This window comes from Ranitomeya variabilis, chromosome 1, assembly GCF_051348905.1.
Source record: "Ranitomeya variabilis isolate aRanVar5 chromosome 1, aRanVar5.hap1, whole genome shotgun sequence".
NCBI lineage: Eukaryota > Metazoa > Chordata > Amphibia > Anura > Dendrobatidae > Ranitomeya > Ranitomeya variabilis.
This window is the reverse complement of record NC_135232.1, coordinates 846,412,598-846,427,830: the sequence shown is the minus strand read 5'-3', so window position 1 is coordinate 846,427,830 and position 15,233 is coordinate 846,412,598. Positions and strand designations below refer to the sequence as shown.

The 15,233-nt window shown below is 43.0% G+C and overlaps 1 protein-coding gene across 1 annotated transcript in view; it reads left to right on the top strand.

Annotated features, from left to right (window-relative positions):
• The window catches only part of IBSP (integrin binding sialoprotein), a 55,014-nt gene extending 41,922 nt beyond the window's left edge, over positions 1–13,092 (top strand). Inside the window, exons 6-7 of the mRNA XM_077261296.1 lie at positions 10,575–10,721; positions 12,350–13,092. Coding sequence (XP_077117411.1) covers positions 10,575–10,721; positions 12,350–12,742 — 540 coding nt within the window. The 3' untranslated portion in view covers positions 12,743–13,092. The remainder of the gene's footprint in view (positions 1–10,574; positions 10,722–12,349) is intronic.
• Positions 13,093–15,233: the final 2,141 nt, after the last annotated feature.

Below are 15,233 nucleotides of genomic sequence, written 5' to 3'. Positions count from 1 at the left end.
ATGTAGCAAAAAACATGACATATTGGGTGTGGCTGCATTCACAACACGCAGTATAAAATTATATCATTATTTATCCCAAAACTTGAACATTGCAAAATTAAATGAAAAAACAATGCCAAAATTGCCATTTTTGTTCATCCTGCCTCACAAAACAAAAAAAAAAACATGATTAAAAAAGATTTATGCATTCAAAAAATGTCCACGATACAGCACTGTAAACAAAAATATAACTATATGGCTCTCGGAACATGATGGAAATTAAAAAAATATTTTATTAAAAAATTATTTTCTTGTGCAAAAGTAGTAAAATGTAAAACATATCACTGTAAATGTCTCTACTCATTTTATAAATTAATATTATTTAATGGCCTTCAGCTGGATCTCGAGCCATGGAGACATGATGAATAAACAGTCACTAAGAAGATCCATCTTGTGCATGCCCAGATGGGTCTTCTCCGCTATTACAGGTGCATCTCACAAAATTAGAATATCATGAAAAAGTAAATTTATTTCAGTTCTTCAATACAAAAAGTGAAACTCATATTATATAGAGTCATTACATACAGAGTGATCTATTTCAAGTGTATATTTCTGTTAATGTTGATGATTATGGCTTATAGCCAGTGAAAACCCCAAAGTCATCATCTGAGTAAATTAGAATACTTTATAACAGCAGCTTGAAAAAATGATTTTAAAATCCAAACTCTTGGCCTACTGAAATCTATATTCAGTATATGCACTCAATACTTGGTCAGGCCTCCTTTTGCATAAATTACTGCATCAATGCAACATGACATGGAGGCAATCAGCTTGTGGCACTGCTGAGGTGTTATGGAAGCACAGGGATACTGTTGTTTTTAAACCAGGTATTGGTACTTTTGGCAGTGTGGACAGGTGCCAAGTTCTGCTGGAGGATAAAATTTCCATCTCCAAAAAGCTTGTCGGCAGAGGGAAGCATGAAGTGCTCTAAAATTTCCTGGTAGATGACTGTGCTGACTTTGGTCTTGATAAAACACAGTAGACTGTTGTGAATTCCGTTCTCGGACTCCCTCCTGTGGTCATGAATGGTATTTTGGTGAGTTCTGTTCCTGGACTCCCTCTGGTGGCTTTGAGTGGAACTGCTGGTCCTTGAGGTTGGCTTTCTCAGCTGCCCTCGTTTATTCTAGGCTGGCTTCCCTATTTAACTCCACTCAGATCGTTACTTCATGCCAGCTGTCAATGTCTCAGTATTGGTTCAGATCTCTCTTGGACTTCTCAGATGACCTGTGTCATGATTCTCAATGGCGAGAGAACATAGCCCAGCATATATGAGAACTAGCTCTTGGAAGATGGAAACTATACTGACCATGAACTAAACCTGCCACACAACTAGAAGTGGCCGGGTAGCATGCCTACGTTTTTTATCCCTAGATGCCCAGCGCCAGCCGGAGAACTACCTAATCCTAGCAGAGGAAAAGACAGTCCTGGCTCACCTCTAGAGAAATTTTCCCAAAAGGCAGACAGAGGCCCCCACATATATTGGCGGTGATTTTAGATGAAATGACAAACGTAGTATGAAAATAGGTTTAGCAAAATCGAGGTCCGCTTACTAGATAGCATGAAGACAGAAAGGGCACTTTCATGGTCAGCAGAAAACCCTATCAAAACACCATCCAGAAATTACTTTAAGACTCTAGCATTAACTCATAACACCAGAGTGGCAATTTCCGCTCACAAGAGCTTTCCAGACACAGTAACGAAACAGCAGCTGTGAACAGGAACAAAATGCAAAAACACACAAGGACAAAAGTCCAACTTAGCTAGGAGTTGTCTAGTAGCAGGAACATGCACAGAAGGCTTCTGATTACATTGTTGACCGGCATGAAACTGACAGAGGAGCAAGGTTATATAGCGACTCCCACATCCTGATAGGAGCAGGTGAACAGAGGGGATGATGCACACAAGTAAAATTCCACAAGTGGCCACCGGGGGAGCCCAGAATCCAATTTCACAACAGTACCCCCCCCTCAAGGAGGGGGCACCGAACCCTCACCAGAACCACCAGGGCGATCAGGATGAGCCCTATGAAAGGCACGGACAAGATCGGAGGCATGAACATCAGAGGCAGTGACCCAAGAATTATCCTCCTGACCGTATCCCTTCCATTTGACCAGATACTGGAGTTTCCGTCTGGAAACACGAGAGTCTAAGATCTTTTCCACAACGTACTCCAACTCACCCTCAAGCAACACCGGAGCAGGAGGCTCAACGGAAGGCACAGCCGGTACCTCATACCTGCGCAACAATGACCGATGAAAAACATTATGAATCGAAAAGGATGCAGGGAGGTCCAAACGGAAGGACACAGGGTTAAGAATCTCCAATATCTTGTACGGGCCGATGAACCGAGGCTTAAACTTAGGAGAAGAAACCCTCATAGGGACAAAACGAGAAGACAACCACACCAAGTCCCCAACACAAAGCCGAGGACCAACACGACGACGGCGGTTGGCAAAAAGCTGAGTCTTCTCCTGGGACAACTTCAAATTGTCCACCACCTGCCCCCAAATCTGATGCAACCTCTCCACCACAGCATCCACTCCAGGACAATCCGAAGATTCCACTTGACCGGAGGAAAATCGAGGATGAAACCCCGAATTACAGAAAAACGGGGACACCAAGGTGGCAGAGCTGGCCCGATTATTGAGGGCGAACTCCGCCAAAGGCAAAAAAGCAACCCAATCATCCTGATCCGCAGACACAAAACACCTCAAATATGTCTCCAAGGTCTGATTAGTCCGCTCGGTCTGGCCATTAGTCTGAGGATGGAAAGCAGACGAAAAAGACAAATCTATGCCCATCCTAGCACAGAATGCCCGCCAAAATCTAGACACGAATTGGGTCCCTCTGTCAGAAACGATATTCTCCGGAATACCATGCAAACGAACAACATTTTGAAAAAACAGAGGAACCAACTCGGAAGAAGAAGGCAACTTAGGCAAGGGAACCAGATGGACCATCTTAGAGAAACGGTCACACACCACCCAGATGACAGACATCTTCTGAGAAACAGGCAGATCCGAAATAAAATCCATCGAGATGTGCGTCCAAGGCCTCTTCGGGATAGGCAAGGGTAACAACAATCCACTAGCCCGAGAACAACAAGGCTTGGCCCGAGCACAAACGTCACAAGACTGCACAAAGCCTCGCACATCTCATGACAGGGAAGGCCACCAGAAGGACCTTGCCACCAAATCCCTGGTACCAAAGATTCCAGGATGACCTGCCAACGCAGAAGAATGAACCTCAGAGATGACTCTACTGGTCCAATCATCAGGAACAAACAGTCTACCAGGTGGGCAACGATCAGGTCTATCCGCCTGAAACTCCTGCAAGGCCCACCGCAGGTCTGGAGAAACGGCAGACAATATCACTCCATCTTTAAGGATACCTGTGGGCTCAGAATTACCAGGGGAGTCAGGCTCAAAACTCCTAGAAAGGGCATCCGCCTTAACATTCTTAGAACCCGGTAGGTAAGACACCACAAAATTAAACCGAGAGAAAAACAACGACCAGCGCGCCTGTCTAGGATTCAGGCGCCTGGCAGACTCAAGGTAAATTAAATTTTTGTGGTCAGTCAATACCACCACCTGATGTCTGGCCCCCTCAAGCCAGTGACGCCACTCCTCAAAAGCCCACTTCATGGCCAAAAGCTCCCGATTCCCAATATCATAATTCCGCTCGGCGGGCGAAAATTTACGGGAAAAAAAGGCACAAGGTCTCATCACGGAGCAGTCGGAACTTCTCTGCGACAACACCGCCCCAGCTCCGATTTCAGAAGCGTCGACCTCAACCTGAAAAGGAAGAGCAACATCAGGCTGACGCAACACTGGGGCGGAAGAAAAGCGGCGCTTGAGCTCCCAAAAGGCCTCCACAGCAGCAGGGGACCAATCAGCAACATCAGCACCCTTCTTAGTCAAATCAGTCAATGGTTTTACAACATCAGAAAAACCAGCAATAAATCGACGATAAAAGTTAGCAAAGCCCAAAAATTTCTGAAGACTCTTAAGAGAAGAGGGTTGCGTCCAATCACCAATAGCCTGAACCTTGACAGGATCCATCTCGATGGAAGAGGGGGAAAAAATGTATCCCAAGAAGGAAATCTTTTGAACCCCAAAAACACACTTAGAACCCTTCACACACAAGGAATTAGACCGCAAAACCTGAAAAACCCTCCTGACCTGCTGGACATGAGAGTCCCAGTCATCCGAAAAAATCAGAATATCATCCAGATACACAATCATAAATTTATCCAAATAATCGCGGAAAATGTCATGCATAAAGGACTGGAAGACTGAAGGGGCATTTGAAAGACCAAAAGGCATCACCAAATACTCAAAATGGCCCTCGGGCGTATTAAATGCGGTTTTCCACTCATCCCCCTGCTTGATTTGCACCAAATTATACGCCCCACGGAGATCAATCTTAGAGAACCACTTGGCCCCCTTTATACGAGCAAACAAATCAGTAAGCAGTGGTAACGGATATTGATATTTAACCGTGATTTTATTCAAAAGTCGATAATCAATACACGGCCTCAAAGAGCCGTCTTTCTTAGACACAAAGAAAAAACCGGCTCCTAAGGGAGATGACGAAGGACAAATATGTCCCTTTTCCAAGGACTCCTTTATATATTCTCGCATAGCCGCGTGTTCAGGCACAGACAGATTAAATAAACGACCCTTAGGGTATTTACTACCCGGGATCAAGTCTATGGCACAATCACACTCCCGGTGCGGAGGTAGTGAACCAACCTTGGGTTCTTCAAAAACGTCACGAAAGTCAGACAAGAATTCAGGAATCTCAGAGGGAATAGATGATGAAATGGAAACCAAAGGTACGTCCCCATGAGTTCCTTTACATCCCCAGCTTAACACAGACATAGCTCTCCAGTCGAGGACTGGGTTATGAGATTGCAGCCATGGCAATCCCAGCACCAAAACATCATGTAGATTATACAGCACCAGAAAGCGAATAACCTCCTGGTGATCCGGATTAACACGCATAGTCACTTGTGTCCAGTATTGTGGTTTATTACTAGCCAATGGGGTGGAGTCAATCCCTTTCAGAGGTATCGAAGCCTCCAATGGCTCCAAATCATACCCACAGCGTTTGGCAAAGGACCAATCCATAAGACTCAAAGCAGCGCCAGAGTCGACATAGGCGTCCGCGGTAATAGATGACAAAGAACAAATCAGGGTCACAGATAGAATAAACTTAGACTGTAAAGTGCTAATTGAAACAGACTTGTCAGGCTTCTTAATACGCTTAAAGCATGCTGATATAACATGAGTTGAATCACCACAATAGAAGCACAACCCATTTTTTCGTCTAAAATTCTGCCGCTCTCTTCTGGACAGAATTCTATCACATTGCATATTTTCTGGCGTTTTCTCAGTAGACACCGCCAAATGGTGCACAGGTTTGCGCTCCCGCAGACGCCTATCGATCTGAATAGCCATCGTCATGGACTCATTCAGACTCGCAGGCACAGGGAACCCCACCATAACATCCTTAATGGCATCAGAGAGACCTTCTCTGAAAATCGCCGCCAGGGCGCACTCATTCCACTGAGTAAGCACAGACCATTTGCGGAATTTTTGGCAGTATATTTCAGCTTCATCTTGCCCCTGAGACAAGGACATCAAGGCCTTTTCCGCCTGAAGCTCTAAATGAGGTTCCTCATAAAGCAACCCCAAGGCCAGAAAAAACGCATCCACATTGAGCAACGCAGGATCCCCTGGTGCCAATGCAAAAGCCCAGTCCTGAGGGTCGCCCCGGAGCAAGGAAATTACAATCCTGACCTGCTGTGCAGGGTCTCCGGCAGAGCGAGACTTCAGGGACAAAAACAATTTGCAATTATTTTTAAAATTTTGAAAGTGAGATCTATTCCCCGAGAAGAATTCAGGCAAAGGAATTCTAGGCTCAGACATAGGTGCATGAACAACAAAATCTTGCAAATTTTGTACCTTTGTGGCGAGATTATTCAAACCTGTAGCTACACTCTGAAGATCCATTTGAAACAGGTGAACACAGAGCCATTCAAGGATTAGAAGGAGAGAAAGAGAGGAAGGCTGCAGTATAGGCAGACTAGCAAGTGATTCAATTAAGAGCACACTCAGAACTAGAGGGAAAAAAAAAAAAAAATTGTAGCAGACTTCTTTTTTCTCTCCTTTCTCAGCCAGTAATTTAACCCTTTTTTGGGCCGGTCAAACTGTCATGATTCTCAATGGCGAGAGAACATAGCCCAGCATATATGAGAACTAGCTCTTGGAAGATGGAAACTATACTGACCATGAACTAAACCTGCCGCACAACTAGAAGTGGCCGGGTAGCATGCCTACGTTTTTTATCCCTAGATGCCCAGCGCCAGCCGGAGAACTACCTAATCCTAGCAGAGGAAAAGACAGTCCTGGCTCACCTCTAGAGAAATTTTCCCAAAAGGCAGACAGAGGCCCCCACATATATTGGCGGTGATTTTAGATGAAATGACAAACGTAGTATGAAAATAGGTTTAGCAAAATCGAGGTCCGCTTACTAGATAGCATGAAGACAGAAAGGGCACTTTCATGGTCAGCAGAAAACCCTATCAAAACACCATCCAGAAATTACTTTAAGACTCTAGCATTAACTCATAACACCAGAGTGGCAATTTCCGCTCACAAGAGCTTTCCAGACACAGTAACGAAACAGCAGCTGTGAACAGGAACAAAATGCAAAAACACACAAGGACAAAAGTCCAACTTAGCTAGGAGTTGTCTGGTAGCAGGAACATGCACAGAAGGCTTCTGATTACATTGTTGACCGGCATGAAACTGACAGAGGAGCAAGGTTATATAGCGACTCCCACATCCTGATAGGAGCAGGTGAACAGAGGGGATGATGCACACAAGTAAAATTCCACAAGTGGCCACCGGGGGAGCCCAGAATCCAATTTCACAACAGACCTGTCTACTCCAGCATAAGCTAAGTTCCTGCTAGTTCTTTTGTTGTTACTGCTAATTCTAGTCCAGCTTGCTATCATGATATTTCCTTGCTAGCTGGAAGCTCTGGGGGTGCAGAGTTGCACCTCCACACCGTGAGTCGGTGTGGAGGTCTTTTTGCATACTCTGCGTGGTTTTTTGTAGTTTTGTTTTGCTGACCGCATAGTTCCCTTTTCTATCCTCTGACTATTTAGTGAAGACTGGCCTCCTTTGCTAAAACCTGTTTCATTCCTGTGTTTGTGACTTTCCTCTAAACTCACCGTCAATATATGTGGGGGCTGCCTTTTCCTTTGGGGAATTTCTCTGAGGCAAGGTAAGGCTTCTATTTCTATCTTTAGAGGTAGTTAGCTCTTAGGCTGTGAAGAGGCGTCTAGGGAGTGTTAGTTACGCTCCACGGCTATTTCTAGTGTGTTTGATAGGAGTAGGGTTTGCGGTCAGCAGAGTTCCCACTTCCCCAGAGCTTGTCCCGATATTCAGTTTAACCATCAGGTCATTCCGGGTGCACCTAACCACCAGGTCCATAACAGTAGACCTACATCAGCAGATGACATGGCTCCTGAAACCATCGTTGATTATGGATACTTCACACTAGACCTTGGAAATCAAGGTCCCAGAGTCTGGAGGAAGAGTGGAGAAGCCGCAATCCAAGCTGCTTGAGGTCTAGTGTGAAGTTTCCACAATCAGTGATGGTTTGGGGAGCCATGCCATCTGCTGGTAAAGGTACATGATGTTTTATCAAGACCAAAGTCAGAGCAGTCTTCTACCTGGAACTTTTAGAGCACTTCATGCTTACCTCTGCCGACAAGCTTTTTGGAGATGGAAATTTGGAAATTCTCCAAAGGGACTTGGAACCTGTCCACAGTGCCAAAAGTACCAATACCTGGTTTAAAAACAACAGTACACTGTGCTTGATTGGCCAGCAAACTCGCCTGACCTTAACCCCATAGAGAATCTATGGGGTATTGTAAAGAGGGAGATAAGAGACACCAGACCGCACAACGCAGACGATCTGAAGGCTGCTTTCAAAGCAACCTGGGCTTCCATAACACCTCAGCAGTGCCACAGGCTGATCGCATCCATGCCATGCCTCATTGATGCAGGAATTGATGCCAAAGGAGCCCCAACCAAGTATTGAGTGCATTTATTGAATAAACATTTCAGCAGGCCAACATTTCGGATTTTAAAATCATTTTTCCAATCTGGTGTTATAAAATATTCTAATTTACTGAGATAATGACATTTGGGTTTTCATTGGCTGTAAGCCATAATCATCAACATTAAGGCTATGGGCTACGTTGCAGATTCTAAGCACAATTTTCCTCATCAAAACCGGACTCCCTTGCCAGGAAATCCGCTCACGTTTTTTTGCGTTTTTATCGCGTATTTGTCACGTTTTTATCGTGTTTTTCATGCGTTTTTTTTCCATGTGTTCCTATATAGTTCTATAGCAGCAAAATTGCCGCGATTTCGCAAAATTAATGAACATGCTGCGTTTTTTTCCGCGATGTGTTTTCAATGCGGAAAAAAACGCAGCATGGGCACAACAATTGCGGAATGCCATTAAAAACAATGGGATGCATTTTGTAAGGATTTTCTAAGCGTTTCCACAGCAGAAAAACGCAGCAAAAATGCTTAAATGTGGGCAAGTAGCCTTACAGAAATAAACACTTGAAATAGATCACTCTGTTTGTAATGACTCTATTCAATATATGAGTTTCACTTTTTGTATTGAAGAGCTAAATGTAGAAAAACCCCTATATACGGCTGTATAGTACTGCTTAGCCACAGGGTGAGACTCTTGAGGGACAGAGTGCTATTTGACTCCTGAACCACAGATTTTATTAAAATAGTTTCCAGACTCCATATACAGAGCCCCTAAGTGCTGAAAAACAGAATCCCTCCCTCAAGTGACCCCATTTTGGAAAGTATACCCCTTTGGGAATTTATCTACAGGTTTAGTGATGATTTTGACTCCATGGGTATTTTCCAGATACAAGCAGTAGTGAATATTACTGAGTGAAAATTCCAAACTGCCATTTAGTGACCAGTATGTTGGAATGACCAGTACATTGCTGTGACTAGGAATGGGCGAATCAGAACTGTAAAGTTCTGGACCCGTACCGCGGGTCACAAGGTCCCGAACACGGGTTTCCATGGGAAATCCGTGTTACAGTTTGGGTCCAGTTCAGGTCCAGGGCCTGTAAAAGAAAGCATAAAATTAATAATAAACATTATTATAATTATACTTACCTGTCCAGTGACGCGTCCTCCAGTCCCGCTGTCTCCCGGCCGCATTTGCTTCCGGGCTGCTCTTCAGGGCAGTCTTCGTTTTTTTCTGGCAGTGTTCGTGTGGTGACGTGACGGGAGTAGATTTAGGAGCTTTGCTACATGCTACATCTAAAAATGTTGTGTTACAACTGCTGCACCCAGTAATCTAAGTGATACAGGGCCTCTATCTGTACATTAGGCAGTTCACAGATGGGGTAGCAAAAACTTGGTGACAGATTCCCTTAAAAGTGTTAACTCCATTCTGACATCAGATGTAATGATCCGTCCATGTGGTCTGGGTCTATTTGACCTTGGGCTGATTATTATATCTGTGCGATCGTCCGCGCACATGGGTGGTGTGCAGGCAATCGCCGCCGGGTGTCAGCTGATTCTCACAGCTGACACCCAGCGTTAGGTGCCAGGAGCAGTTACAGAAAGTTCTCCCAACAATTTAACCCCTAAAATCCTGCAATCAAACACGAGCGCAGCATTCCGGGTGCCAGCAGAGGGCTGACAGCTCCTCTGCCTTTGGATCGGAGACGTGGGGCCCCGATCATTGCCATGGTGACTGGATGTCGTCAAGACAAAAAAAATTAGGTTCCAAAATTGTGCTGATGTAAAGTAGACATGTGGGAAATGTTATTTATTAACTATTTTGTGTGACATATCTCTGTGATTTAAGGACCTGAAACTTAAAAGTTTGGAAATTGCAAAATTATCCAAATTTCCCCAAATTTTTGTGTTTTTCACAAATAAACACAAATCATACCAAAGAAATGTTAACACAATCATGAAGTACAATATGTCACGACCTCATGAATTAACAGTGGTCAGACTTGCAAAAATTGGCCTGGTCATTAACATGCAAACCACCCTCAGGGATAAAGGGGTTAAAGTGTGAATATGTCATCTCCTACCCATGATAAAGTTTTTAAAATGAAAATTTTCAATTTACATAATTTGTTCTTCTAGAATACAAAATAGTGTGCAATCTTCTATCCTGTTTTTAAATCCTGTGGTTTTATGAGTCATTATAAGGCTCTCTTCCCAGCAATGTATTCTTGCTTCTAAACCACCATAGAGGTTAACCTCAAACACAACAAAAGGCCGAGATACACAGTCTTGGCTGAACACATTCCAGATGACTTTTCTAGGAATGAAGACAGAATCCTCACTAAATACTTGGAGAAAGGTTGATGTAAGCAGGAGTAAACAAATTTGGTAAAATAAAGACATTCACATTTTTCTAGCTTAATATCAGGTTACTAATTAATCTTATTGCAGCAGGAGGAATCCGTGGATGTTGGTAAAAATGGAAACAATGCTGCATCAGAAGAAACAGGGGCAGAGGAATCAGAAGGAAATGGGGCAGAAGAAGAAGCTGACTCTGAAGGTGCCGAGGAGGAGAACGGAGGAACCTCTGCTCCAGAGGTGACAAGCGATCATTATATTAATTTGGCAGGCAGTTAACGATAACAACTAAACTGGCTGACTCTTCGAAAGGCCTCTAAAAGAATCTGGCCCATTGCTTTCGTTGCTTTGATTGGCTTGCCAATTTCATCTTGTACTACTTTTATTAACTGTCCCTCATTGTATAGATGTATACTGTTTTTTTGTCATCACATTCGTATTTATTCTCATCAGGACCACGTGAAATATTATTTGTAATAAAAATATCAATGATAATAAAGCAGCAGGTGGCGGTAGGTTAAGAACTTACGTCACATCATCCATGGTCGTTGTTGGCAAGGGTACCACATGTGACCTCTCAAAAGTTCTTCTAGTGATGCTGTTGAATATTGTGGGTTACTGCTAAATTAATACTCATCACAACTTTTAGAAGAATGTATCTTTTTTTGGCTTTTCAGTGTCTTTTCTGATGCCTTTTAAGACATTCTTTTGTGGAGCTTTTTTCTTATATTCCATACATCACATAATGGCCAGAACGATGAACCAATCACTTATTTTAGCTTCTACACAGCTTTCAAAGTCTTAGTGTTTAAAAGAAGTGCCAAGTGACATACGCAGAACAGGTCTTTTGTTGTGCATACGTCCATTCCATTTGGCATTTTTTTAGTGCAGCATCCATATGAAAAAGACGTTTGCATTTACCGTAATACATTTGAGCCTTATCTTTATTACTTTTTTTTAACAGAATAGCTTTTAATTTCTTAAAGAAGCACTCCCATGAATTTTTCTTAACTAAATCTGTGTATATGGATGTAGTGTAGTGTGAGTGTATTAATATACCCAGCAACCTTCACCTTCTCCAGGATCCAGTACCGTTCTTCTCCTCTTCTCAGTGACATCACCAAATTTCAGCCTCTCCAGGTCACACTGAGCTCTACATGCCCCAAAGTGGCTTTTACAATGTAAGCCTAAGAAATGTTAGAACGCGGCTCGATAGACTTACATTGTAACAGAGAATTCTGGCTCACGCATAAAGTGTAGAGCGATATGGATAGTCTTAAGATTGGTGATGTCACTGAGATGAACAGGTTATCTAGAAATAGGATCCAGGAGAACAGGGCGACAGGTTAATATATTAACACATTCACGCTACACTATAAACACGTGCACAGATTTAGCACAAAAAATATTACTGTTTGAGGTAGCGACAAATGTAGGGGTTGCCTTACTCATCTCACCATCAGTCTCGGCTGTGTGTGTCTGACAAAAAAAAGGGCTAATTATTGTTGATAGTACCTTAGTTATGCCAGAAAAGTGTTTATAATAATTGTATAAAATGAACCTGATTGGTAATACATGCTACCCAATGCACAGGCAGCACATATCAGGCACCGGCTGTATAATCTCAGCCAGGTTTGTTTGACTCTGAAATGTTGCTTCAGAGAAAAACATACTTTACCAGTCTCAGGGGAATGAGTAACGCTGGATACAAGTCGGACAGGCAGGTCCCCGACTACTTCTCCTCTCCGGCTGCCTTGATAGATTTCTGCCAACAAGCTGGAAGTTAAATTTTAACTAGCAAAAGGCTTTCATACTTGACGATATTGAGCAATGTCACTATATTGTATCATATTTTCTTCTCTTAATAGGTAGAAGATAGTACTGCAAGCCAGAATGAGACCACAACTGATGACGCACAGTCAAGCACAGCCCAGGAGAGCAGTACTGAAGTGCAGCCCACACAAGCTGGTACCATTGAACCTGCAACTCAACAACTTAAGGAAACAGCTGACCATCCCACTGAACTCCCTAAGAGCAGTGATTATGATAACCTAGGTGCTGAGGAAGGTAGCAATGCTCATGTATATGAACCTGACAATAATGGCTACTATAATGAAAATGGCTATTATTACCATGAGAATGAAATTGATCCTAGAGGAGTTAAAGGTGATAATTATGGAAGGTATGATGATGATTACCACTACAGAAACCACCTCTACCAGCACTATGCTCGACAGTATCAGCAATATTATAATCAATAGATGGAAAGCAAGGAGAGTGAACACATTTTATCGTGGGTTTTATAATATGTTAATATGTTTGTTTTAATTGTTGAATAACTATAAATTTAACACTTATGAAAGGTCAAAAGCTTTGATCATTCAATAAAACTATTCTGCGAACCATACTGGTAAATATTCAATGGATTGGTCTTATGTGATTTCCCAACTCAGGTATCTCCTTTTACTTTTTTGAGAGTATTATAGGTTCTTCTATTACTGGAAGAGCTCACAGAAATGAGAAAGAAATATGTATTATGTATGTAACTTTAATAGATAACCTCAGTATATGGATATTTTTCCCCAGAAAATGATACAAGGATTTTTATAGAGTTTTCCTTGGGATACAAACAGAAAATAGAAAACATGACTTCTGTATAACAAAGAAATTTGACAATATGAAGAATCACATATCGATGGCAAATCGACAATTTTTTGTGATATTTTGATGGTGAACTTTTCTTAGCCATAACCATTAGCAAGAACAAGAGATTATATGTTTCTGAAAGATGTCTGCATATCTATGGATAACGTAAAGCCCAGAGTGACAATGTCTTCATCAAGTTAAAATCTAATGAAGTGCTATCTGAACATAGAAACTTGCATTTGTTGCTTCAAATGTATTACTTAGAATATGTAAAAATCGTAATAAAATATTTGCTTTCTATTCAAGAGTTGTGTTCTTTTAGTTGGTCATTAAAAAAGATGACTATGCCACAGTGTGCTTTAAGAGAAAGTGATAAAACTTGTGAGTAAGTATAATTAAAGGGTAGCATGGTGGCTTATTGGTTAGTACTATTGCTTTGCAGCACATGGGTATCGGGTTCAAATCCAACTCAGGGATTTGATGATGTAGTAGCGCTCCGAATGCTGATCTGTGTATAATCCCACCCACACCCTGTATTGGAAACTTCCTGTGTACACAGATTTGTCAGCAAGCTGTTAATCAGTGGTGAGGCAGATACTCTGGAATGCCTGGTATGTGACAGGTAGTCCTCTAATGATAATCTCCTGCTGAAAAAACACTGATTGATTTGAAACTACAGCAAGTAACAAATCCCTGCATTGCGGTTCTCTGCCCCTACATTAATCTGCTCTCTGATCAAATAGCAAAATCTATCCAATAGATTCCCTTTAACCCCTTCACTCCTAAGCATTAGACCAGCACCTCGCAGGCAGGGGAGGAGGCATGTCAGCTCCTGCTCTTAGCAAGTGCTCACAGGCCACTTTCCCTGAAGTACCCCATGGCCAGCTTTTGGCCGGGGGTTTCCATGGACACTGTCAACACTATCATCGTGATGGAAATTTCCCCAGTTTTATAAAAACTCAGCCTCAATGTTGTGGCAAAAAACAGCAGCTATAGGTTCTTCTAAACAGAGGCCTAGCACTCTGAAAATGAAAATGGTGGAGACCCACAAAGCAGGAGAAGGCTATAAGAAGATAGCAAAGTGTTTTCCAGTTGCCCTTTCCTCAGTTTTAATTGTAATTAAGAAATCGCAGTCCACAGGAACAGTGATCAAGATAAGCTCTAGAAGACCAAGCAAAATTTCAGTAAGAGCTGCTTGTAGAATTGCTAAAGAGTAGGGATGAGTGAACCCGAACCGGAAAGTTTGGGGTTTGTACCAGACACCTAGTGTCTGGTACCGAACACCAAACATGGACATTTTACTGTATGTCCAATTTCCTGTTCAGGTTTGGCAGTCTAATAAAGCTTGTTGATTTTAGACTGTTGGCAACTCCGGAGCCATCACATCCTTGCCAAGTATTGGCAATGGCTGTCACAGCACGATACCCGGCCTGTATCACCAGTGCCGCTGCCATTGTGCTCTTGCTAGTGTAGAGATAGGATGCATCTGGAGTGAGGGACAGATTCTAACTACGTACTCTGCAAACACAATTTTGTGTGTCATCTGCAACCCCTATATGTGCTATTTCTGTGGAAAAATCCAATGTGTGTACCCTGTAAACTCATCTGTGAAAGTATTGTTCTTTAAGCTGCTGTGTACTCTGCTCCTCCCACCTGTGTGAGTACTGTCCTTGATACCGCTGTGTGTACTCTGCACCCCCCTACCCATGGGAGTACTGTCCTTTAAACTGCTGTGTGTACTCTGCAGTTCCCCACCTGTGGGAGTACTGTCCTTGAAACCACTGTGGGTACTCTGCACCCTCCTACCTGTGGAAGTACTGTCCTTTAAGCTGCTGTGGGTACTCCACACACCCCACCTGTGGGAGTACTGTCCTTTAAGCTGCTGTGGATACTCTGCACCTCCCACCTGTGGGAGTACTGTCTTTGAAGCTACTGTGTGTATTTTGCACCCCACCACCTGTGGGAGTTCTGTCCATGAAGCTGCTGTATGTACTCTGCACCCTCCACCTATGGGAGTACTGTCCATGAAGCCACTGTGTGCACCCTGCAGCCCCCCACATGTGGGAGTACTGTCCTTGAAGCCACTGTGTGTACCCTGCATCCCCC